The 22,369-nt window shown below is 37.3% G+C and overlaps 1 protein-coding gene across 5 annotated transcripts in view; it reads right to left on the bottom strand.

Annotated features, from left to right (window-relative positions):
- The window catches only part of SETD2 (SET domain containing 2, histone lysine methyltransferase), a 122,557-nt gene that overhangs the window by 73,955 nt on the left and 26,233 nt on the right, over window positions 1-22,369 (bottom strand). For 3 of the 5 annotated variants that reach the window (XR_006776288.2, XR_015726684.1, XM_045778343.2), the window contains exons 2-9: window positions 18,264-18,279; window positions 11,920-16,286; window positions 8,751-8,882; window positions 6,967-7,095; window positions 5,647-5,770; window positions 4,635-4,712; window positions 2,653-2,750; window positions 136-262 (exon numbers count right to left, since the gene is read on the bottom strand). Coding sequence is in view for 3 of the 5 variants with exons in the window: in XM_045778343.2 (XP_045634299.1) it covers window positions 136-262; window positions 2,653-2,750; window positions 4,635-4,712; window positions 5,647-5,770; window positions 6,967-7,095; window positions 8,751-8,882; window positions 11,920-16,286; window positions 18,264-18,279 (5,071 nt within the window). In the remaining 2 variants the exon portion in view is untranslated. Of the gene's footprint in view, window positions 1-135; window positions 263-2,652; window positions 2,751-4,634; window positions 4,713-5,646; window positions 5,771-6,966; window positions 7,096-8,750; window positions 8,883-11,919; window positions 16,287-18,263; window positions 22,267-22,369 lie in introns of all 5 variants that reach the window. The other 2 variants (XM_087867093.1, XM_087867092.1) reach the window with 2 other exon arrangements.

Below are 22,369 nucleotides of genomic sequence, written 5' to 3'. Positions count from 1 at the left end.
ATTCTTTTCCTGGTTATCTCATCTGATCCTGACTTTCCCTGGTTGTAGTATGACTTTTCAAATTCCAATCAGAAAAGCTACCCCCCTTCTTAAAACATATATGGTAAAAGTTGAAAGAGAGGATGAAACACTTACTGAATCCTTCTTACGGGATCGTTCCTTCTTCATTTTTCCTCCTGCTGCTCTGATACTGACTCTGTTCTCTCCTCCCAGGTAACCTCGGCAATTAGCCGACCCACAGAAACATTTCTGAGCTTCTTTTCTGTTTTAAAGAGCATTGGAAAGATGTCAGTTATGTGAAAGTAAACCATATAAAAATGTCAACAATACAACAATCACATACAAAACAGAAGTCAATTCAGCCTAAAACAAGTAATTACTTTAAGAGACTCCAACAAAACTGATACTAATTTAAAGGAAATGCCTGACAACTGCTCTTAAAAAATATTCATTCTTTTTCCAACCTTCCCTTATTAAAATCAGCCAAGAAGTTAATGAGTAATTTCTTCATTTTATGAGTACACACTAATGTATAAAAATAAAAGATCATAACATATTTGAGCTGAGAACAAAACTGCTTAAATAGTTCAATATCTCTTAATATGTAAATATTTAACTGGCACACAGAACAAACAAAATGTATTGTTATAAATACATATACACAGATACAAAATTCAATATGTACAGGATACATAAAAGGAAACACATGATTATTAAAAGTTACCACATAAGGATGAGATATTAGATAAGAAACACAGTAATACATAAGTATAACCATGGAGTCAAGGAAAAGTGGTGGAAAGAACACAGGCCTAAGTCTACAAGCCTGGGTACAAACCATCACGGCCATTTATTTATTCTGTGACCTGAGGAAAGCATGAAAAACTGTACCAAAAGTAAACTGATAGATTTAGTTTATGACATTACTAATCAAAGGCATAAAAATAAATTATTCAATCAATACAGCAGGACATCACAAATAGCACTTGATTTCTAGTACCCCTTCCTTCAAAGAGGGCAGTGCAAATACACGTGGAAAAAATACAACGTAGGAGCCCTACAAACAACCTGGTCAGCACTCATCCCCTGACTGCTACACCACTGACTGCCTAGATCCATTCGTTCATAAGGTGCTGCAAAACGTGATACCATTACTACTTCATTTATTAGCTGAAATGACCTCCAAAAGAAGAACTTCCTCTCATCAACTATTTGGTTTAACCTAAAGAAGAATTCACTTGGGGAAGGCAGGATAAATGCTTGACTTTTTTTTTCCTTTTTTAACTTTTAAACTACTTTTTAAAAATCATGAATTGATTTATTCACCAATATTCACTGTAGCATTATTCACAATAGCAAAAAAGTGGAAACAACCCAAATGCCCACTGACAAATGAATGGATAAACAAAATATGGTATATACATGCAGTGGAATATTACTTAGCCATAAAAAAGGAATGAACTATTGGTACATGCTGCAACATGAATGAACCTTGAAAACACTGAATGTTTTCTAAATGAGGTCACAAAGGACAACATTTGTATGATTCCATTTATGTGAAACATCCAGAAAAATCCACAGATATAGAAAGTAGATTAGTGTTTGCCAGGGACTAGAAAAAGGGGGAAATGGGGCATGACAGCTTAACACAAATGGGGTCTACTTTTGGGGTGATGAAAATGTTCTGGAACTAGAGAGTGGTGATAGTTGTACAAAATGTGACTGTACTACATGCCACTAAACTGTATACTTTAAACATGGTTAAAAAGGTGAACTTTATGTTATGTGACATTTTCCACAATAAAAAATAGCTAAAACATGAAAAAATAAATAAAAATCATGAATTGGATCCCTTCTATTACGACTAATGTAGTTTTATTTTTAAAATATCACTAAATCTCATGGCTTTTACATAATTGGTTTCAAACCAGTGTAGTTATTACGCTTATTGATGCTTAAGTGTTAATAAGAACTCTCTCACTATTATGAGAGCTTATTCAAGAATGCTAGGTCCAAGTCCTTTTGACATGACTCTCATCTTTTATAACAGGTTTTCTGATACAACAAAATAATCCAATATCACCTTCTTCAATTTCTGTCTTAACGTGAAATCAGACACTTCAAGGAACCCTGTTCCTTTTAGTGGGGTTCTATGAAACCACAATATAGATGCTAGGGGTATTCACTGCTACTTCATCAGTCATTATTTTGGTTAGAGAGAACAAGTAAATTATCTTTCACAGTACAATGTGGTATAGATCAGAAAAGATTAGTCATGAGTTGGTAACAGATAAATGATGGATACAAAGGGATTTATTATACTATTCTCTTTACATTCACACACACACACACACGCGCACACACACACACAGTAGACATTTCCATAATAAAAAGGGTTTTTAAAAATTACATATGAAAGATAATTATATGAATAAAACAGCATGAAATTCAGAGGAAGATTATGTAAATCCCGTACAAATCCCTTAACGGCCACAAGTGTCATACAGTAGGAAAAACACACAAAACTGAAAGAGTAAAGACCTGGTGGTACATATAACTTTTCAGTAATTCACATCAAAGTTTTATATCTCTATATCTAAACAGCCCATTTCGCCATCAGAAGCAGCAAAACAAAATAAGTACAATACTCACCCATATCTTTGGAACTGATAGTCAAATGTTAACTCTGAGCCTGAAGGAACCAGTTTGGTGGTAAAAAACCCAACCCTCAGTTGTCCATTCACAGTCCACTGAGATGTTGTTTTTAAAAGAAAAGAAATTAATAGTAACTGATTAATCTGTGTGTTTTTCTTTAAAGATCATCATCTGCCTTAATTATGCATGTGCCTTTAGACAATAAAAGCTTTTCCAAATAGCAAATAGGGAACTTTTTTCTTCAAATAAACTATCATATTTAAGTGTTACTCTTTTTTTTTTTTTTTTAAGATTTTATTTATTTATTTGACGGAGAGATAGAGACAGCCAGCGAGAGAGGGAACACAAGCAGGGGGAGTGGGAGAGGAAGAAGCAGGCTCATAGCGGAGGAGCCTGATGTGGGGCTCGATCCCATAATGCCAGATCACGCCCTGAGCCGAAGGCAGACGCTTAACCGCTGTGCCACCCAGGCGCCCCTTAAGTGTTACTCTTATTTCATACCACCAGATTGAGTATCATCTATGATTTGTCTCTAATAAAAGTAACTGCTACTTTAACTTGTCTAAAATACATTTCCACACAGTAAATATTCACTTGTACTAAAAACAGATAAATAGGGAATGCTTGGTGTCATTGACTATTACAGGCAAATTGGTATTACTTTATGTTATGTTAAAAGTAACATCTTATTCTAAGATGGAACATGGAACTATATAAACAATGACGCCAAATGTTTAATTTCATGAAGCGGTGGTCATATGACTGAGTGTAGTGAAAGGGAAGGGAAGCATGAGAACAGCTGCCTGAAACTCAAGAATTAAAATGGGAGTAAATACACAGGGGTTAGAACTTGTAGCTCCAAAACATGTAAGATGTAAGTCAACTGTAGAGCTCCTATCCAGACCATGTGAACATGTTACTGATGAAAAAACCCAGACTTAAAGAGATGAAGGGACACAGTACAACTGCAGTCTCACAGTTAGACACATGGCCACCAGCTGCAGACAAAACTAGAACCAGAACTTAGGTTAAATGATTACAGACTGGGTTCTCCTATTTATTATATGGCTTGGCTCTTAGAAGGGCCATATCTAAGATGTATTAGTACATAGATCAAAGGACAAAAAATATCCAGGAGTGAAAAACAATATTTTAATATGAGAGGGAACCGTGATACTTCTCTAGGGAGTGGGTCTATAGCCTTCTTCGCCTAAAAAAAGAACCAATGTTCTAACATATATATATTGTTTCATCTAAGCTCAAAACACAAATTAGAGAGTACTAAAATCATTACTTCAAAATGTTTTATCAAATTCAATAAACTAATGTATCAAGTGTCAACTATGTGCCAGGCACAGGGACAGAGAGATAAGCAAGACCCAGAGCCCAGCCTTGCTGAGGAGAAGCACTGTAACCACATGCATATCACATATAATCCCTCTCATCTATGGCCATTCAGCCCCTTATGTTATTAAAACCACCTAATTTGGCACCTGGATAAGAACTGATAAAAATCTCAATATAATAGTACACGCTGGACTTCAAAATTAAATTTGTTTTGTATTTTGGTACCTTTGAAATAATAGCTAAAATTTATGGGCAAAGAGAGGTGACAATTAAATGCAATGGGAGTTCCTGGATTGGATCCTAGTCCAGAAAAATGACAGATGGCAAAATCTAAATAAAGACTTTAGAACAGTCAACAGTTAATAGTATTTCTTGGACTGGGTAATTGTATAATGGCTATGTAAATGTGAACATTTGGGGAAGCTAGGTGAAGTACATGGAACTCGGTACTGTTTTTTCAGTATTTTATAAATCTAAACTTATTTCAAAATAAGATTTTTAACAACAGAGTAGGAAAAAACGATTAAAATGATTAAAAAATAAAATCCATGGGTACCCTTGATGTAGAATCTAAAATTAAGAGAAGAGCAATCTTAACAAATATCCCAAACTTTAAATCTACTTCGACTTACTTTTTGAGTTTCACAGTTTGGTTCACAGCTGTGATTCATGAAACGAGAGCAGTTTCCTTTCTGAGTGGCATCTATTATCTAGGGAAAGGGATCATTTTAAGAGTTAGAAATGAGACCTTAAAATACATGTATGTTTTGCAAAGGAAAGACATTAGGCAAATGCACGACCTGCATTCCCAACCCCTCTTCCTCTTTCATGTATAGACACATCCAAGTGACAAATATCCAACTGTTTCCTCGGGGAGATCTGCTAACTATCAACATCTTACTTACAAGCAAAATTATCTCCATACCTACCAATATCTCTGCCATTTACTTTTAGCTACTTCTTACATCCTCTTATATTCCAATTACACTTCAAGGGTATAAAACGCCATTTTAAAGTGCACAGTGCAGTAGCTCTCAAACTACAGTGCATATCTGAAGTCCCTGGAGAGCTCCTTAAAACTCCTGCTGGACCCACCCCCGGAATTAGATTCAGCAGGTCCTGGGGTAGGACCTAAAATTAGGTTTTCCAGGACTGAATAGAGAGACAGATATGAGAATCTAGTTGAATTTTATTACACCAGACATTAAAGAGATTTGTAAAAACGTAAAACAATGGCACTCCTCGTGTTTAAAACAAAAATTATTTGAAAATGCTTTATCTTCATAAAAACATTTATGTCAACATATAATGGTCTTGTTACTCTTCGGTGGTTTAATAAATATTTTTCAATTTCTCAGCTTTAATTTTTATGTAAGTATTGACAAATATAACTCACATCAAAAAAACTCTTTTGGGGGTATCAGTAACTTTTAAGAGTTATAATATGAAGCATGTATGTTTACATTTACATATATATGTAAATATTACCCTCTCCCACTCTTTTTGTAAACAAAAACTATCTATACTATTCTGCTCCTCTTTTTTGTCACTTAATGTCTTTTAAAGATCTGTCCGTATCAATGACCCTTTCAAACTCAACAATTTCCAGATCCGTTTCAAAGCAAACACATTCATGCTGCTCACCTCATCGTTCTTCAGGGCCATGAAATAGTAGTGGATGTTTTTGTTTCGTGCATATTCCTTTACCCGGGCTTTAAACTCTTTATGATCAAGTACTTCTCCACAATATTCTAGGACGAAGGTGTTCCTGGCAAAACAAAAGGGAAACAATAGCACTTCCTGCCTAGGAGCTATATGGAAAACATACAACCATGTAAAAAAATAATGGATTTAATGAAATATTGCTAAGTGAATAAATGTGGTATTATACAGGATACAATTAAAATATATGTGAAGTACCTAGCATCTGAGTTTTTCTCCTTTCTAATACTTTTCCAAAAATGTTGATTCTAAGACACTTCTACATTTATACATACTACCAAAATGTGTATCCCTGATCTAACTAGATAAACATTCAAATCTGGTTTATTATCATGAAAACAGTGATTTACAGCTGAGAAGCAGCTCTGAAGAAATCAGGAGCCACTGAAATATTAGAGGCTTTATGTCCTAGGAGAAAAGACGGCAATTTAAACATAGCAGCCCTTCTACTGCCTTTACTCAGAGGTCTCTGATGATGTTAAAGGTCAAACAGACCTTTTCTCTCACTGCATTCTCTGTGAGTTTTCCCTAGTATTTATCAATAATTATGATTAATCTCTCTCCTTGGCGTCTTTCAGTTACCTTCCACCCGATTGGTCTTTCCTTGCTTATTTAGTATCTTCGATAGCGAAGAAATAGGTATAATAATACAGAGAATGTTATGGTATTTAACACTAAGTAGTAGATTAGTTCCAAAGTCCTCCTCATCCTTCGCATATCTGACAATATGTCCTGTTCAATGGAAATGCTCTACGAGTGAACATCTAAATAGTTTGGAACTAAAACATGAAACTGACACTCCCATCAGCATATGGAAGTTATACGAGTAGGAAAATGTGGGAAACCTGGAAACACTCTTTCCTAGTGTATTTTACCAAAGCAGCGTTCTTTGAAAGAAGCTTAGAAAAGCTAAAGGGCTTTGGGAAACAATTTAAAATACATATATTTTTAATTTTATTTATTTACTTGTCAGAGAGAGAGTGTGCAGGCACAAGCAGGGGAAGTGGCAGGCAGAGGGAGAAGCAGGCTCCCCACTGAGCAAGGAACCAATTCAGGACTCAATCCCAGGACCTGGGGATCATCATCTGAGCCGAAGGCAGACGCTTAACCAACTGAGCCACCCAGGCGCCCCTACAATAATCATTAAACCTCAGTGTAACAGACACATTATTTTCCTACAAAGTAGCTAACCAACTTCAAAAACACAAAAATGAAGTGAAAGAGGATTAAAACATAACTTACGAAGGAAGGTCTTTGGCAGCTCTCAAGCCCCAGCCTTTCTTCTCTGTGAGTATGACTTCCACATCTGCGTGCTGCTTTCTCTGAAACCGTCTATTGGAACAATAATCCCCATTTGGACACCGAGAAGAACTGAAATGAGAAGTGTAGAAAATTAATTCTTCAAAGCAGAATCTCTAATGACACATAGGATGTGGAAAAAAACAAACAAGTAACAACAACAACAACAACAAACAAGAGACACAACAGCGCCTGCCTGGGTGCAGATATAGGAAACAAGGCCCACTTGAGGAAAGGAGAACAAAACAGCAGAAGATGACTGGTAAGAGAAGTGGGCTGCTAGAAGATGGAAGGTTGTTGATCTACTATGAAGAGCTCTGAACACCAGCTTAAATTTGAACCTGATCCTGACAACTACTCTAAGTTTGACTGTGGGAAACACATGAAGAAATGTATCCTGTACTTCCTATCTCTTTAGCAAGGTTGGAAGGAAAAGTCCAAAAAACGCAGAGGCAAGAGCAACAATGTCAAGTTAGGAGAATAATGCTAACTCTTGTGTCTCCTCTTCCTACATGTGTACTGTCATCTCTATTTTTTTTTTTAGATAAAGTAATACCAAAGTGCTTTCTCTTTATTTTTCTGAGGTATAGGTTTTATTCTCATAACACTAGAACATGAGCAAAAACAAAAACTGAGTTTGAAAGAAAACACTTTATTAACACTAAAACCAAGGTATCTACATTATACATCATCTCCATATTCTCTCCATGTTAAAAATGATACAATTTTTCATCAAAGTGGTAAAAAAAAATAATCACACATTTTTTAATGTAAAGATGTTTATGGTTTATAAAAAAAATATAAAAGCAAATGTCTTTCAATAGAAGATGAATAATTATGAGTTAACTATAAACAGACTATATAAAGCAGCCGAGGGAAGATTCAGCTAGGTCTGTATGTGTAGCTCTGAACAGGTCTCCAAAACATATTTAATTGTGTGTTCATGTGTGTGTGGGACAGAGTGAGGGGGTAAAATTTTAAAAAGTACATATGGTAAAAAAAAAAAAAAAAAAAAAAAAAAAAAAAAAAAAAAAAAGGGGCGCCTGGGTGGCGCAGTCGTTAAGCGTCTGCCTTCGGCTCAGGGTGTGATCCCGGCGTTATGGGATCGAGCCCCACATCAGGCTCCTCTGCTATGAGCCTGCTTCTTCCTCTCCCACTCCCCCTGCTCGTGATCCCTCTCTCACTGGCTGTCTCTGTCAAATAAGCAAATAAAATCTTTAAAAAAAATAAAAAATAAAAAAAAAATAAAAAAAAAAATAAAAAGTACATATGGTAAAGATTTCATTTCTATACATAAAAAGTGGAAATAGCTATGAATGTTGATATAGGCATAAAAAGTATCTGGAAAGACCAGAAATAGAGGGATTGAGGTTTGGAAGACATTTTACTTTATGCACTTTTGAAACGCTAGGGTTTTATCTCATTTTATAGTAAAAGCTAGAAAGTATCAACACTTACCTCTCAGGACACGACCAGCGTAAGAGCTAAAAGGTTACTACGTTAGTATGAGGGCTACTTTACAAAGCACTGACAATGTATACTATAACGTACAACGCAAGGGAAATTTGTCTCCTTATAAACACTATTATACATTAGAGATTTCATTGCTTATAAATACTTGACAACAGGTAGAAGAGAAAGGTTAAATCTGACTCATTATTAATTCTTTCTACTATTTTGAGACATTTAATAGAATGAGCAAAATCAGAGCATTTTAATTTACTTACCATTCAATCATGAGGAGACGATTAAGACAGTCTTCTCCACACGCTATTTCACCTTGAGCTCTTTCATCTTTAGAAAGCGGTGTACACTCACACTGCATCCGCTTAATATCCCGATGAGATTTATTCTTCTTTCTATTAGGTAAAAGTTCGTAAGAATTGATTTAAGAAATCTCCTGGCAATGATACAACATACACAATCAAATATGTGCTAAATCTCAGTTTCACATTTAATGATTCTGGTTAAGTCAAACATTCAAAAGGAAGAAAACACATCCTCACTAGCATCTGTGAGACTGAAAACACTAACACTTATGTTGCAAAGAGAATGAGAGGCAACCTTTAGCCCTGGCAAATGGGAGGATAGGGTAAGTTCAAGTCTATCACTTTGGACTCAGCCCTCATTTCCTAGTCCATTTCAGCTAAGCCTCAAATTCTGAGCAATTTCAAGTGTTAATTGTCATATTTGGCTCAGGAAAAAAATAGGAAAACTTGTGAGAATCAAAAAGTGACACAGCTGATTAAAGTGGAGAATCAGTCCTCCTGGATGAGCAAATAATGGTTGAGGAAGAAAAGATTATTTATTTAATTTATAAAACATAAATAGAGACTGAGGAAGAAAAGAAGTTGAAAAAAATAAATTAAAAAATAAGAGTTTTTTTTCTTTTAGAGAGAGTGAGCGAGCATGTGCACACACACAAGCAGTGGGGGAGGAGCAGAGGGAGAGGGGAAGGGGGGGGAGAGAGAGAGAGAGAGAGAGAGAGAGAGAGAGAGAGAGAATATCAAGCAGGCTCCATGCCCAGCTCAGAGCTCCACGCAGGGCTCAATCTCAAGACCCTGAGATCACTACCTGAGGTGATACCGAAAGTCAGACGCTTAACAGACTGAGCCACCCAGGCACTCCTGAAAGATAAGACTTTTTAATTACGAGTTTGACTCAATAAATCTTTCGGAGAATCTTTCAGTAACACTGCATAAATCTTGTTTAAAAGAAAACTGAATGATTAAAAAAAAAGAATGAAGTATAATTTACAGAACTGTATTACAGAATAACCATGTATCACAGAATAATCAGAGGACTAAATTTTCTCAACACAGACTAACTTATTTGGGGGTAAAAAGGGAAACTTTTCAAACAGATTGGGCTCATAAATCCCTATGCCAGGGTTTGCAAAGAAAAAGTGAAAATGTGATTATTTCCTGGCCTTTATGTTGAACTTTCTGACCCTTGCCAAAAAGAAAAAAAAAAAAAAAAATCAAAGCTGGCTGAAGAAGATCTCGTTCTTAAGATTAGGGCAGTCTGACTCTCCAACCATCAGTGAAGAGCACAGCTGCTCTATGTGGCTGTCTTAATCTCCTAACTAATCTGCTTTCATCTTCAACATATGTTCCATTACAGTCCCAATTTATAAAGTACCTGAGAGTGTCCTGATAGCTTCAACTAAGTTTAAGTAACAAGAATGACTCATCTGGATCAATTCAAGGTATCATTCACTAATGAGCGTATGAATATTCTTAGCCTGAAGAAACAGAACTAAAGATAAACCAAGTACCTATTTACAAGTACCTTAAGAACCGTAATTTTGAAAAATCAGCAGTAGCTTTATTTTGTATTGCTCTATAAGGACTAATGGGCACAGATTCGGGTAACCCTATTTTCATTAGACATAAGAAAATTTTTTCACTATTCTCAATACCATTTTATAATAATAATTTGTGTTCTTGGGGGCTCCTAAAGGCCCAGCAACAAAAGGCACTTTAAAAATGTGAGTACATATAAATGGTTCCCACTCCAAAATGGCTCTCTAATGTTCCCACCAACCAGATTTATTTGCATGGTCTTATATGTACCTGATCTCACTGCTGAGTAAATCCCAGAGGGCTGGGTTGATTAGTTTTACTTCTAGTCTTTTACAAAGACCCTGGAGATTTCATCAATGTACTCACACAACTCCTAAAAACTACTACTTTAAATATTCAATATTTTAAATTTAAACCTAAGTTACTAGATGTAAATGACTATAACTGTAAGAGGCTCCCTATATCATAAAAAGGTTTTTATTTTATTTTTTAAAGATTTATTTATGTATTCAGAGAGAGAGAAAACACGTGTGCGGAGGGAGGGGAAGAGGGAGAGAGAGAATCTCAGACAGACTCCATGCCCACCACGGAGCCTGACACGGGGCTCGATCTCACAAACCTGACATCATGATCTGAGTCAAAACCAAGAGCTGGATGCTCAATCAACTGAATCCAGGCACCCCAAAAAAGGTTTTTTGTTTATGAAAAACTTTTCAAGAGACCTAATTTTAACTCTAACCACAATGAAAAATTTCATTATAAAAAAAAAATTTTTTTAACACTTAAAGGGATGATGGCTAGGTAGATTCTTAGATAGAGGAGAAATTTCCAAAAGGAGAAGGTAAAGGGTTGGAAGACTACAGATTTTTTTAAAAAGGCACGTTCAACACATACTTATATTGGGAAAACAAGAAGACTGTTGAGGAAGGGTGAAAGAAAGCAAGCTTCGAAGCTCTGCTCTAGAGGAATATGGAGAAATTTCATTACTCCTGTTCTCATTATACCTGTTTCATGTTAGGAATCTGTAGTAAACCATTTTACCACTTAATTCTAAAATAGTGGTTATGCTACTGCCAAATTTAATCTATTAGCAATAGACTAAAAAACCAGACAGAAAATGGTGTTCTAGTCTAGTTCCAGCTTCATAAAGTATCTTTCAAAGACACTTCATTCTGAGCATTTTCGAAAAGGAAAAAAAAAATCCAGGCAACTACCTTCTTCTTCTCTAAGCGCAGACTATTTTGCTGAAATTTTGTTTCATTTTTCACCAGTTACACATGTAAAAGGAATTTAAGAAAAATAGGGCTGGCCTAAATCATACTTTCAGAACCAAAGAGGTAATGAGACCCCCCCCAAATAAAAAATAATTTAGACATCCCCTTCCTGGGGGGGGTGGGGGAAGGGATACTGAAGGAAAGACCCTATGACATCAAATCTAAATAGGTAAATACTTTTTCGACTTTTTAATGTATATCACGAAACTATATTTCATACAATTGACCTCATATATTCTGAACTGTTGAAAGCTAACTTTTTTTTTTTTAAACAAAAAGAGGTTAAAATTTGTTGGACAAGTATTAAGCCAGCTTACCTTTCTGTCAAATAAACATTTTCTTCAATTAGATCAAAGTAACAGGGCATCTTCCCTTGCTTGGCATATTCTTTCCATCGCTGTGGGTCCCTGAAGTCCTCCATGACACAAGAAGGCCCAACCAGTGCTGAGCCTGGGGGTACTGCTATTTCCCCCGGCTCTACCGCCACTCGAACTTTCTTTCTGTCCTGAAGTTCACCATCACTTTCAGAATCACTCTCCAATTCCTGTCTCCTTTTTTTAGGAGGCCCTCTGTCTTTCATATCATTTTTTTCTAAGTTTTTTGGAAGATCTTTCTTTTCGTTCACAGCTAGAGTGTCCTTAATGGAATTGCTGCTTATTTCAGGTGCTTGTACTGACCCTTTGTCCTTCTGAAGGGATAGAAAAAACTTATTGGACTGGCTTGAAAAATGAGATCCTCCACGTTGATCCCAATTCTCCTCCTCTTCACGGTCATCTGTTAAGGAATCTGGTACCTGCCCTTGAATTCGATCATACACAACCCCAGTTCCAGGAGGTCTACCTGCTGATCTGGGATCCCAGTAGCCATTGCCTTGCCAGTAATTACGTGTCCCACCATAATGTTCTGCACTTTGCTGATACTTGTGTCCACCACAGGCTCCATAGCTGCTGTCTGGTTGTTGGTATGTGGTAGTAGGCTTTTCTTGTTGAGAGAACTCCCACCCTAAGCTTCGGAGCTCTTCTGATGAGCGGAAACCATCCACTCGGGAGATCTCACAAGAGGGAGAAAAACTCAACTCTGTTTTTCCCAGTCTACTATCTGGCCTGTTAGGGAAAGTAATCTGTTGCCGAGACTTATTTGGGACATCTTCAAAATCATCAGAAGAATAAACTGGCAGCTCTTCTTGCTGCCTAGAAGCTATTTTGGTTTTTGCAGTTTCCTCAGAATTTGGATGACCTAGAAAGTCAGATTTCACATCTGTATGACTTGTACTATCAACCCCATCACTCTGAGGATGAGCCATTTCAGACAGGTGGTTATCTATTTGTTTTCTGCTGGGCTGTGTGAAAGAAATTTCCAGATTCTTCTCTGTCCCTTTATGATGGAAGAACTTCTCAGTTTGAGAATAGGGTTTGCTTGCTACACTCTCAAATTTTTCCTCATATGAATGTCTCCTTGACTCCAATCTCTCATCTTCCCAGTGGTCAGAATAGTGTCTGTAACTTTGACTGCTCCGAGAAGAACAAGGACTTGTTTCTTCCATGGGCAAAGTAGAATTCTTTGGCACTACCACAACAGACTGAAGACGGTTTCTTGGAATACTGCTATCATCAGAATCTGTATCTTCAGAGTCACTTTCATCACTTGAACTTTCAGAAGAACCAGAATAATCTTCATGGACAGTAGATACAATCTCTGAGGCATGCCCACTACTGTCACATTTTAAGGTATATGTTACACCATCACTGTCTTCCATGGTTAAATTCAAGTCACAAGAAGAAAATACAACTTCTGAGTCATCAGAATTATGCGCATGTCCTCTTCCTCCTCCTTCATCCAAAGAGATTTCTGCTCTTCCTCTTCTATCAGGCAATATGGAATTCCCTTCTTCTTGAGCCTCTTGCACACATTTCCCAGATAACCCATTATTATGCCTATTTTCCCAAGAAGCAAATCCCTTTCCTGAATCAGGCAGGCCGCTACCTACTTCTACTGTTTCTTTCTCTGCATGCTTTAAAAACTCTGTGCTTTTACTCTTCAGCACAGCACCCAAAACTGGAGATGTGTTCTCTCCACACTGCAAGAGAGTTAAACTGTCCACTTTTATTCCTGGTGGAAGACTTGGAAGAGATGAAGCAATGCCTGAGCTCTCTATAGGTGGATATAAACCATCAAAATGATTAACAGAAGCTGTACTAGTGCTACCAACACTCTGCTTATATTCTTCACATGCAAATTTTGAGTGCTGATCTGTCAGATTTCTGTTATCACATATAACTGTTTTTGATTTCAAATGCACATTCATAAAGCTATTTGAAGAAATCTGCGTAACTGAAGGCTCAATCTTTTCAGCTTCAGAATGATGCAAAGAAGGGCTGTTGTCATTTGAAGTACAGTATATCTCTGAATCTTTGGTTTTACAGCAAGAAACTGTCATATCAACTGGTTCTTTAATTACAGTTTTAGAATAATCTATCGTCTTAACTGGCAAAGACATGAGTTTATCTTGGTGTGGCGACACTGGAGGTTCTGCTTCTCTAAATGGGCTTCCTGACTTACTATGTAGCATGCAAGTATCATCCGAGTCTTTCTCTTTACATCTATTAATATTCTGAAATCCATTTGATGGAAGCATGCATGCTTTGACCAAAGGGGATACCTCCGATCCAGTCACACTATCATCAGAAGACATCAAAACAGTGTCAGTTTTAGAAGTGCAAAATGTTGCCAAATCAGATTCTGCCCCAGGAGATCCATTTATATTTAATTCTATGGGACAATAACTTCTTAATTGATCATTCTTCACTTTAGATAAAGAGTCTAATTCCTTAATACTATCATGGCTATCATGTCCTATAAATTCAGATTTAAAAATAAGTGATTCATCTAGCTTTTTAAAAGTAGGTGAATCATTTAATCGATTTGATGGAGATGGAGACCCAGTCTTTTCTCTTTCAGGAATTTTACTAATCATTCTTAATTCACTACCTTTTGAACAAGGAGCCTGTAAATTAAAAGAATGAGACGGTTTGATTTCCTCATTTAATTCTGTACAACAGAAAGAATTTTTAAATTTATCAGACTTGGATATAGATTTTGAAAGGGCAGATTTATAACGGGAAGCACTGCTATCATGCTTGGAATAGGATGACCCCCGTCGGAATCCCAGTTCATTAGGGGGAGAACAACATCTTTTCATGGCTTCATTTTCTGAAGTCCTTTTGGATTCTCTTTCTAGTTTTGAAGAATACTTTCCCCTCTTCTCCATCTCTAAGTAAGAGGACTCAGTTTTGCAGTCCCGATCAGATTTAGAATAGGATGATGATGTCCTTAGGTCTCTGTAAGAGAAGGAATGAGAGGAGGTGCGCCTTGAGTAGGTCTTCTTATACTCCTCTTCTGAGTCAGAACTCTCTCGAGCTCTGTTATCTGTATATGGCCGAGAATAGCGTGCCCTCTCTCGATAAGGGGAACTCCGATGGTAGCGACGATCAGAGTCATAATAGTGGGATCGTTCCGACCGGGAATAGGATAAACTAGTTCTAGAGCTTCTGTCAGATCTAGAACGAGATCTGCTCCGCCTTCGCTCTCTCTCTGATCTACATCGAGAAGATATATACCGAGTATCTCTTTCAAGTTTTGAATAGCTAAAATATTTATCATCTCTCTCTGTTTTAGATCGTGACGATTTCCCTACGTCCTCACTTTTTAAAGGTGCTAAGCTCTTTTTTGAATCTCTTTCCTTTTCAATGTTTGCTGAAAATTTTAAATCATGTGATCTTTGACTTGAGGAAGTCCGTACAGAATCTTCATCAGATTCTGAAGCAAGAAAGGTGCCTTCAGATTGTGAGGATTTCTTCTTAGAACCTGTTTTTTTGGAGCCCAGATTACTCTTAGAACTATCTGGAATTTCTTCTTCCTTCCCAATATGGGAATCTTCTTTTTGTGAGGGAGTATCTACTTGCTCATTCGAATTCTGAGTTATGTGTTCTTCTGAACTATTAGATACAGCAGCATCCTGCTTAGTGTCCACTTCTGAAGATTCTGGTACAGCTGTAACTGGTGGTTCCTTCAGTGATCTAACTGCTACATCTACTGGTGCTGTCATCAGAACTGGGATTGGCGTGTGTGGCAAGGCCACTGGCTCTGTTACTGGTGCTGGTGGTGAGGGTGCTGTGGCCTGGGGAGGTGGAGGTGGTGGAGGTGGAGATGAGGGTGGCGAGTCTACAGTTGTTGATTCTGCTATGACTGCTGGTAATGGTACTATGGGAGGAGGTGGAGAGGCCACTGCTGTGGCAGCAGTCAGCAGTGGCCTGGAGGTCACATGAAGCAGATGTTTCTTAAAATGAATTTTGCCCAATTCTACCCTTGATTTTGGTGGAGAAGATTCTTCTGTAGTAGATAAGGTATCTCCAATGTCCATTTTAATTTTAGGGGTCAAGTCTACTTGAAGAGGTCCAGCTGGGGAGTTTGGAGTATCATTTTGCTTTTCATTGCCAAGTGCAGTCAGAAACCTGTTCTGCAAAGTTTTCTTTGTAAGGCTGAAGCTGAAAGACACCTTCTGTCGTCCCTGTTCCTCCAAATTAACTTTTGTCTTGGTGCCTTTGGGTAAAAATCGACTAGAAGCAACACCTTTGAACATTGGTCCTTTGATGAAACCTGTTTTCTGCACATTTTCAATCTTTGCCTATAAATGAACAAAACAAGCAGTTACTACAACAATAAAGTTACTTTCAAATGACTAGCATCACAGTTTAAAATGTCAGGAAAATGAAAAGTCCTTTTTAAGAACAGTATGAACTTCACTGAGGTAGATAAGCCCTTCTTTATTATAGAAAATTTCAAACGTACTCTAAAGTATAGAGGATAGTATAATAAATCCCTAAGTACCCACCCCCAGTTTCAACAATTACCCATATTTTTCTATTCTTGTCTGTTAAACAAAGAATTTATCCATTTTTATAATTTTTTTCAAGGCAGAATTTTTAATAAGAATTAAAAAAAAATCCTATGTACTTCAAGATACAACACAAAAAGACAAATACAGAGCAATAGCTAACAACTCAATGAGGAGAACAGTTTGTTCCTGGGTTCTATCTGAGAAGAAAAGAAGTCATTATAACCAGTGGTCTCCTGGCATCACATAGAATCACTTAGATGCTTAGTAAAATATGGATCGGTGACAAAACTCCAAGGAACAGCAATTCACTAGATCTAAGGTAAGGCAAGAAAGTATGTTCTGTTTGGTTCTGTTTTTGGGAAATAAGCATGTGAGGCAATTCCAATGGACTTTCCAGATGTGAAAACCACTGGTATAGAGCAGTTTCCCATCTTATTTTATAGATAAGGTAAGCAAACAAGGACCAGACTTTTCTGCCTTCCTGTAAATTACTCCACCCTAGCACACTACCACTGTCTCTGCCTGGGCCCCACATACTCAGGCCATGCTAATTTATCGTCCAATCCTACTGTATGAGTATGAACTACAAAGTTTACATCTAAGAAGATTTCTCCCTCCATTATTTACCAAACCACCAAAGGCAATAGAGGGCTTTAGAAGTTAAAGGTATAACCTAGGTGGTAGAGAGAACATCAGAAAAATTACAGCAACACACTCAAGCCTAAATTAAAGATGGTACACTGGCCATCCGCAACATTTTTCTAATTGATGTTCTTTAATCAATTCTGGCTGTTTAAGAGAACAGTTTTCCCTTCCAATATGGTAAAATCTGAAATCAGTTTTCCATTATACAGTAACAATTCAAGTGGGAAAGTAAATGTTTTCTCACGCATTATCATAGAGCAGTGGTCTTTAAATACTTTAAAGAAGCAGAATCCACTTGTCAAATGAAATCTTACATGGTAGCTCAAAACATAAAAACAGGTAAAATGCTGTCTCCAGAGCTGCCAGTTTCCTCTACCTTGCCTAAAGCTTTTGAAGCTTCAAAGTGTAAAAAACATTTTCTCAAGATATAAAACGTTCCGGGGCGCCTGGGTGGCACAGCGGTTAAGTGTCTGCCTTCGGCTCAGGGCGTGATCCCAGCGTTCTGGGATCGAGCCCCACATCAGGCTCTTCTGCTATGAGCCTGCTTCTTCCTCTCCCACTCCTCCTGCTTGTGTTCCCTCTCTCGCTGGCTGTCTCTATCTCTGTCAAATAAATAAATAAAATCTTTAAAAAAAAAAGATATAAAACGTTCCTCACTGGAATGAGTTACCATAGATCTAAAAATACAGCAAAAACTATTACTTCATTTCACATTCAAAATGATAGTTAGGGGTGCTGGCTGGCACAGTCAGTGGAGTGTGCACTCTTGGTCTCAGGGCTGTTGAATTTGAGCCCATGTTGGGTTTAGAGATTACTTAAAAAATAAAAGCTATTAAAAAAAAAGACACCTAAATTTTGAGTTATTGTGGGGGTTTTTTGTTTTTTTATTTGAGAGAGAGACAGAATGCACACATGAAAGCAGGGAGTGGGAGAGAGAATCTTAAGCAGGGTCTATGCCCAGCTTGGAGCCCGACGCGGGGCTCGACCTCACAACCCTGAGATCACGACCCAAGCCAAAATCAAGAGTCAGATATTTAACCAACTAAGCCACCCCGGCGCCCCATCAATTTTGAGTTTTTAATCCAATAATTACTAAATAACTCGTTAAATTATACTTACCTCATTTTCTTCTTCTCTATTGCCATCCAGCCAAGAAAGCATGCAAAAGAATAAACAGAAATCATAAATACTTAAAACCAATTGAAATCAAAGTTGTTTTTTATTAAAGCCTAGGATACCTACAACCTATTCGATCTGGTATTCAATTATGGGCTGTCCATTACTTCAAAGTTTCAATTACATTAGTATAGCAAATATTTATTGACTATAGCACCATGTACCGTGAAATAAAAGGTGAATAAAGCAGAGTCCCTACCCTTAAGAAGCTTACAGTGTCCTGTTAATACAAAATGTAATTTTGTTACAAAAGTTAATTCCAACATAATAAAATACATACAAGGATAGAAATATACACAGTGTAACAGCAAAGAGGGAGATAACTCAGTTTAATAACCCATTTTGGTAGAAAAATAGGAAAGCAAAGAATCCTTCCTAAAAGAAGAGTAGTTTCTGAAGAATATACCTGTAGGAAGATCCTAGGCAGAGGGAGATTCTCCACAAAGGCACAGAGATTAAAACATAGAACATGTGCAAGAAAACTCTGAACAGTTCAACATTACCTGAGTATAAAGTATAAGGCAGAAAGAAGTCAATAATTAGGTGAAGTACGGGGCAGTAGCCAGGTCCAAAGGCCAGTTACTCACGAGGAGAAATATATTTTATCTTACGGATTAGGTGTTCTCAATCCTTCATGGTATCCATTAACAGTCCTTTCGCTGATTACAAGGTATACACTCTGTTCCATGTCACAGCATGTGGTTCTCAGCGCAAAGTTATGTCCTAACAAAGCTAACCACGCTGTGTCCTGAGACTAAGGACTCAAAAGCCAGAAAGTCTGGTGTACACCGGTGCACCAAGGCATACTGGGGAAAGGGAAGCTACAAAAGGGCTTTAGGTTATGACAGCCAAATTAGCATTTTAAGCAGACCACTCTATAGGCTATATGGCAAGACTGGAATACAATAATGTTTTAAATTCCCCTTAAAAGAAATGTACAAAAACCGTGTCTCCAAAGGTAGGCCTGACTCCATCATAATTCAGTCTATTCACCAATGCCTATGTAGCCATACAAAAACCAAGTAACAAAGGGAAAAAAGTTGGCAACATATGGAGGAGATGTGACTCAGGGTCAAGGTTAAACACTTTGTTATACTCCAAAACCACTAAAAACTTCGCAGATGCAATCTTAGAACTGTATTTCATTAATTCTGTGATGTGTATTTTCCCCACATACAACACCTCTACAACACACCATCAATAACATCATAGTTTGGCAGCATTTTTTCCTTTCTTGGTGGTTCATAAGATAGTTGTGTCTTACAACCTATGACATACTAGATTTGATTTCAATTAGTACCACGTGGAATTCTTTCAAGAACATAAAAGGAACCTGGACACACCCAAGCATTTGGAATGTCATTCATATTTGTACTCTCCTTTCCAGGGTACATTTAAAGAACGTTCATGCTTGTCTGCATGGTATCCATCTATATCCACACAGAAGTGCTGGAAATACTGAGGTGACCAGAACTCTTTCCTAAGCCTGAGCAGTTCTACTTTGGACAAGCAAATAAACAGGATAATCCTGACAAACTATAATCAAAGTCATCACATGGTCAAAAAGCTGATGAAATATTATAAATGTGGTATTCAGGGGTGGGGAAGAAATAATGGTCCATTTCAGAAATCAGAGAACTGCTTGACAGAGATGGCAAGACATTTCCCAGAACGTGATAATAAAATGTTTATAATAGGAAGAATATAGGCACGTACAGAAAACATGAGGGACAATATAAAATGTTCTCATTGTAAAGGCATGTCATATTGATAGAGAAAGATCAAATTACAAACAAGCAGAAGGAAAAGTCCACAATCCAACATCCAGAGACAACTGCTATTAACACCTTGGTGTAAAGAGTCTTCCAGTGCTGCTTCTGTGTACATGGTGGTGGTGGGGAGGAGAGGGATAAACACAGATCTTCCTTTTTAAGTATAGCAATCACACCATACAAGCCATTCTGTATCTTGCTTCCTTCCCTCATCATAAATAGAGCAGGTGGCAAACAAGGTGTTTAGATCACAGAAAAAATATGGAATCACTACAACAGATTGAAGGGAATGATCTTGAAAGAAGGGGATACAGATGAGTGAAGACATAGTTAAATTTTAAAACAAGCCAAGCATGTCCTTTTGGCTTCTATTTCTCTCTCACATCCTCATTTGAACATTGAGAGAAGGAACAGGGCAAAATACTTAAACAAAATTCAAGTTTTAGGAACAGAAATGGAAGCGGGCTATAATCCTCAATGATGCTGCCCAAAGTTGGACATTACTAATTTATAATACAGCTTGTCAGCACACTTAGTCTACTTTTGCTGGCAGCATTAAACTATCTAGAAGCAACTAAAGGAAACAACTGGTGAGTTACTCCACCAAGTTGGGTGGGACAAGAGGGGTAGAAGGCAAGGAGATGAGAACTAAAGGTATTCCCCAGAATATGTAAATGACTGACCTAGTAATCCAGAGATAACAAAGAGAGTGAAATCTGAAAGAAGGTGATAAACTGAAAGAAGGGTAGAGGCAAGATACTACTAGCTTCGAAGAGTAAATCTGCTGAAAACCAGAAAGAGAGGCAGAAGGGTAAGGTGAAAGAATTGGAAATTATGGTCAGAGCACCAGAGCTGGGGTACATTTCCAGGAAATGACAACACCCAGCTGTGGCCATGGAAGCAGACTGCCACTGCAATAAGAGGACAAGACTTTTTTGAAGAAACAAAATTGTGAGGCCACAATTAACAGCAAGAATCAGCCACAAATGTTTTTTAATAAAAGAATACTTTGTTTTGGTAAATAATGTAAAATAATGTTGAAGGAAGGTTGATGGAACAAGGATATGGAAGCCAGAGCTAGGAGTACAGAGTCCCCAGCATCTCTGCCATGAAAAATAATGAGGCATGCAAAAACAGCCATTTAATTCTCTAGCATAAGATCGTGCTAGAATGGCCTTATTTCTTTTGAAAAGCTAATCCAGAAGAAAAAACAGGAAGACTGAAGCCTGTTGTCTGTCAAAAACGTATAGTATAAATATCTGCAGCTTGCTGAAGAACTATATTTAAAGAATGTTGATTAATCCACGTCAGCATGGTGACAAATCTCCACTAGGTCACAGGGCACACATGGAAAATGACTTAACTAAGAGATATAGTCATAGCAAGTTCAAAGAACCAATGAATGACATGACTATTAAAATCAACCAACTAACTACCCAATCTCTCTGGTTAGGACACAAAAACTAAAGTTTCCAAAGGGAAACCTGGTATAAGAGATTTGGCCATATCAAGAATATTCACAAATATAAATAGTTGGATAGTAAGGGAATCTAGTCTAGATACCATATCACACAAGAAATGATACAGTTAAACAGAAGTGTTTTTTTTTTTTTTTAAGATTTTATCTGTCAGAGAGAGAGAGACAGAGTGCACAAGCAGCGGTACTGCAGGCAGAGGGAAAAGCAGGCTCCCCACTGAGCAAGGAGCCCGACTTAGGACTCGATCCCAGGACCCAGGGATCATGACCCGAGCCCAAGGCAGACACTCAACCGACTGAGCCACCCAGGAGTCCCAAACAGAAGTATTTTTATTTACACTGGAAAAAAGATCACTTACAAAACCACAGTGATTTATTTTAAAATACCAGAAAACTTAGAAGATAAAATAGTCTTATTTTGCACAACTCCAGAAGTTTGACCTGTGACCAACAGAAGTACAGAATGACAGATTTTAGCTCATTTTAAGTTTGAACATTTTAAATTCATTTTCTTTATTTGAAAAATACACGCACTCAGGGGGAAAATTTAATATAAAGAGATTTACAACTCAAATTAGACCTCTTTCTCTGGTGGCAACTACTGTTAAGTTCTGTACATCCCTCCAGAAACTGTGTGCATATATGAGCATATGAATCTCTTTTTAGGGAAAAAACACATACACGAAAGGAAACATACCTTTCTTTTTTTTTTTTTTTTTTTTTTTTTTTTTTTTTTAAAGATTTTATTTATTTATGTGACAGAGAGACAGCCAGCGAGAAAGGGAACACAGCAGGGGGAG

This window comes from Ursus americanus, chromosome 14, assembly GCF_024610735.1.
Source record: "Ursus americanus isolate L20-20 chromosome 14, mUrsAme1.1.p, whole genome shotgun sequence".
Classification (NCBI taxonomy): domain Eukaryota; kingdom Metazoa; phylum Chordata; class Mammalia; order Carnivora; family Ursidae; genus Ursus; species Ursus americanus.
Note: the sequence above shows the minus strand (reverse complement) of the source record. Positions and strands in the feature narration are given on the sequence as shown.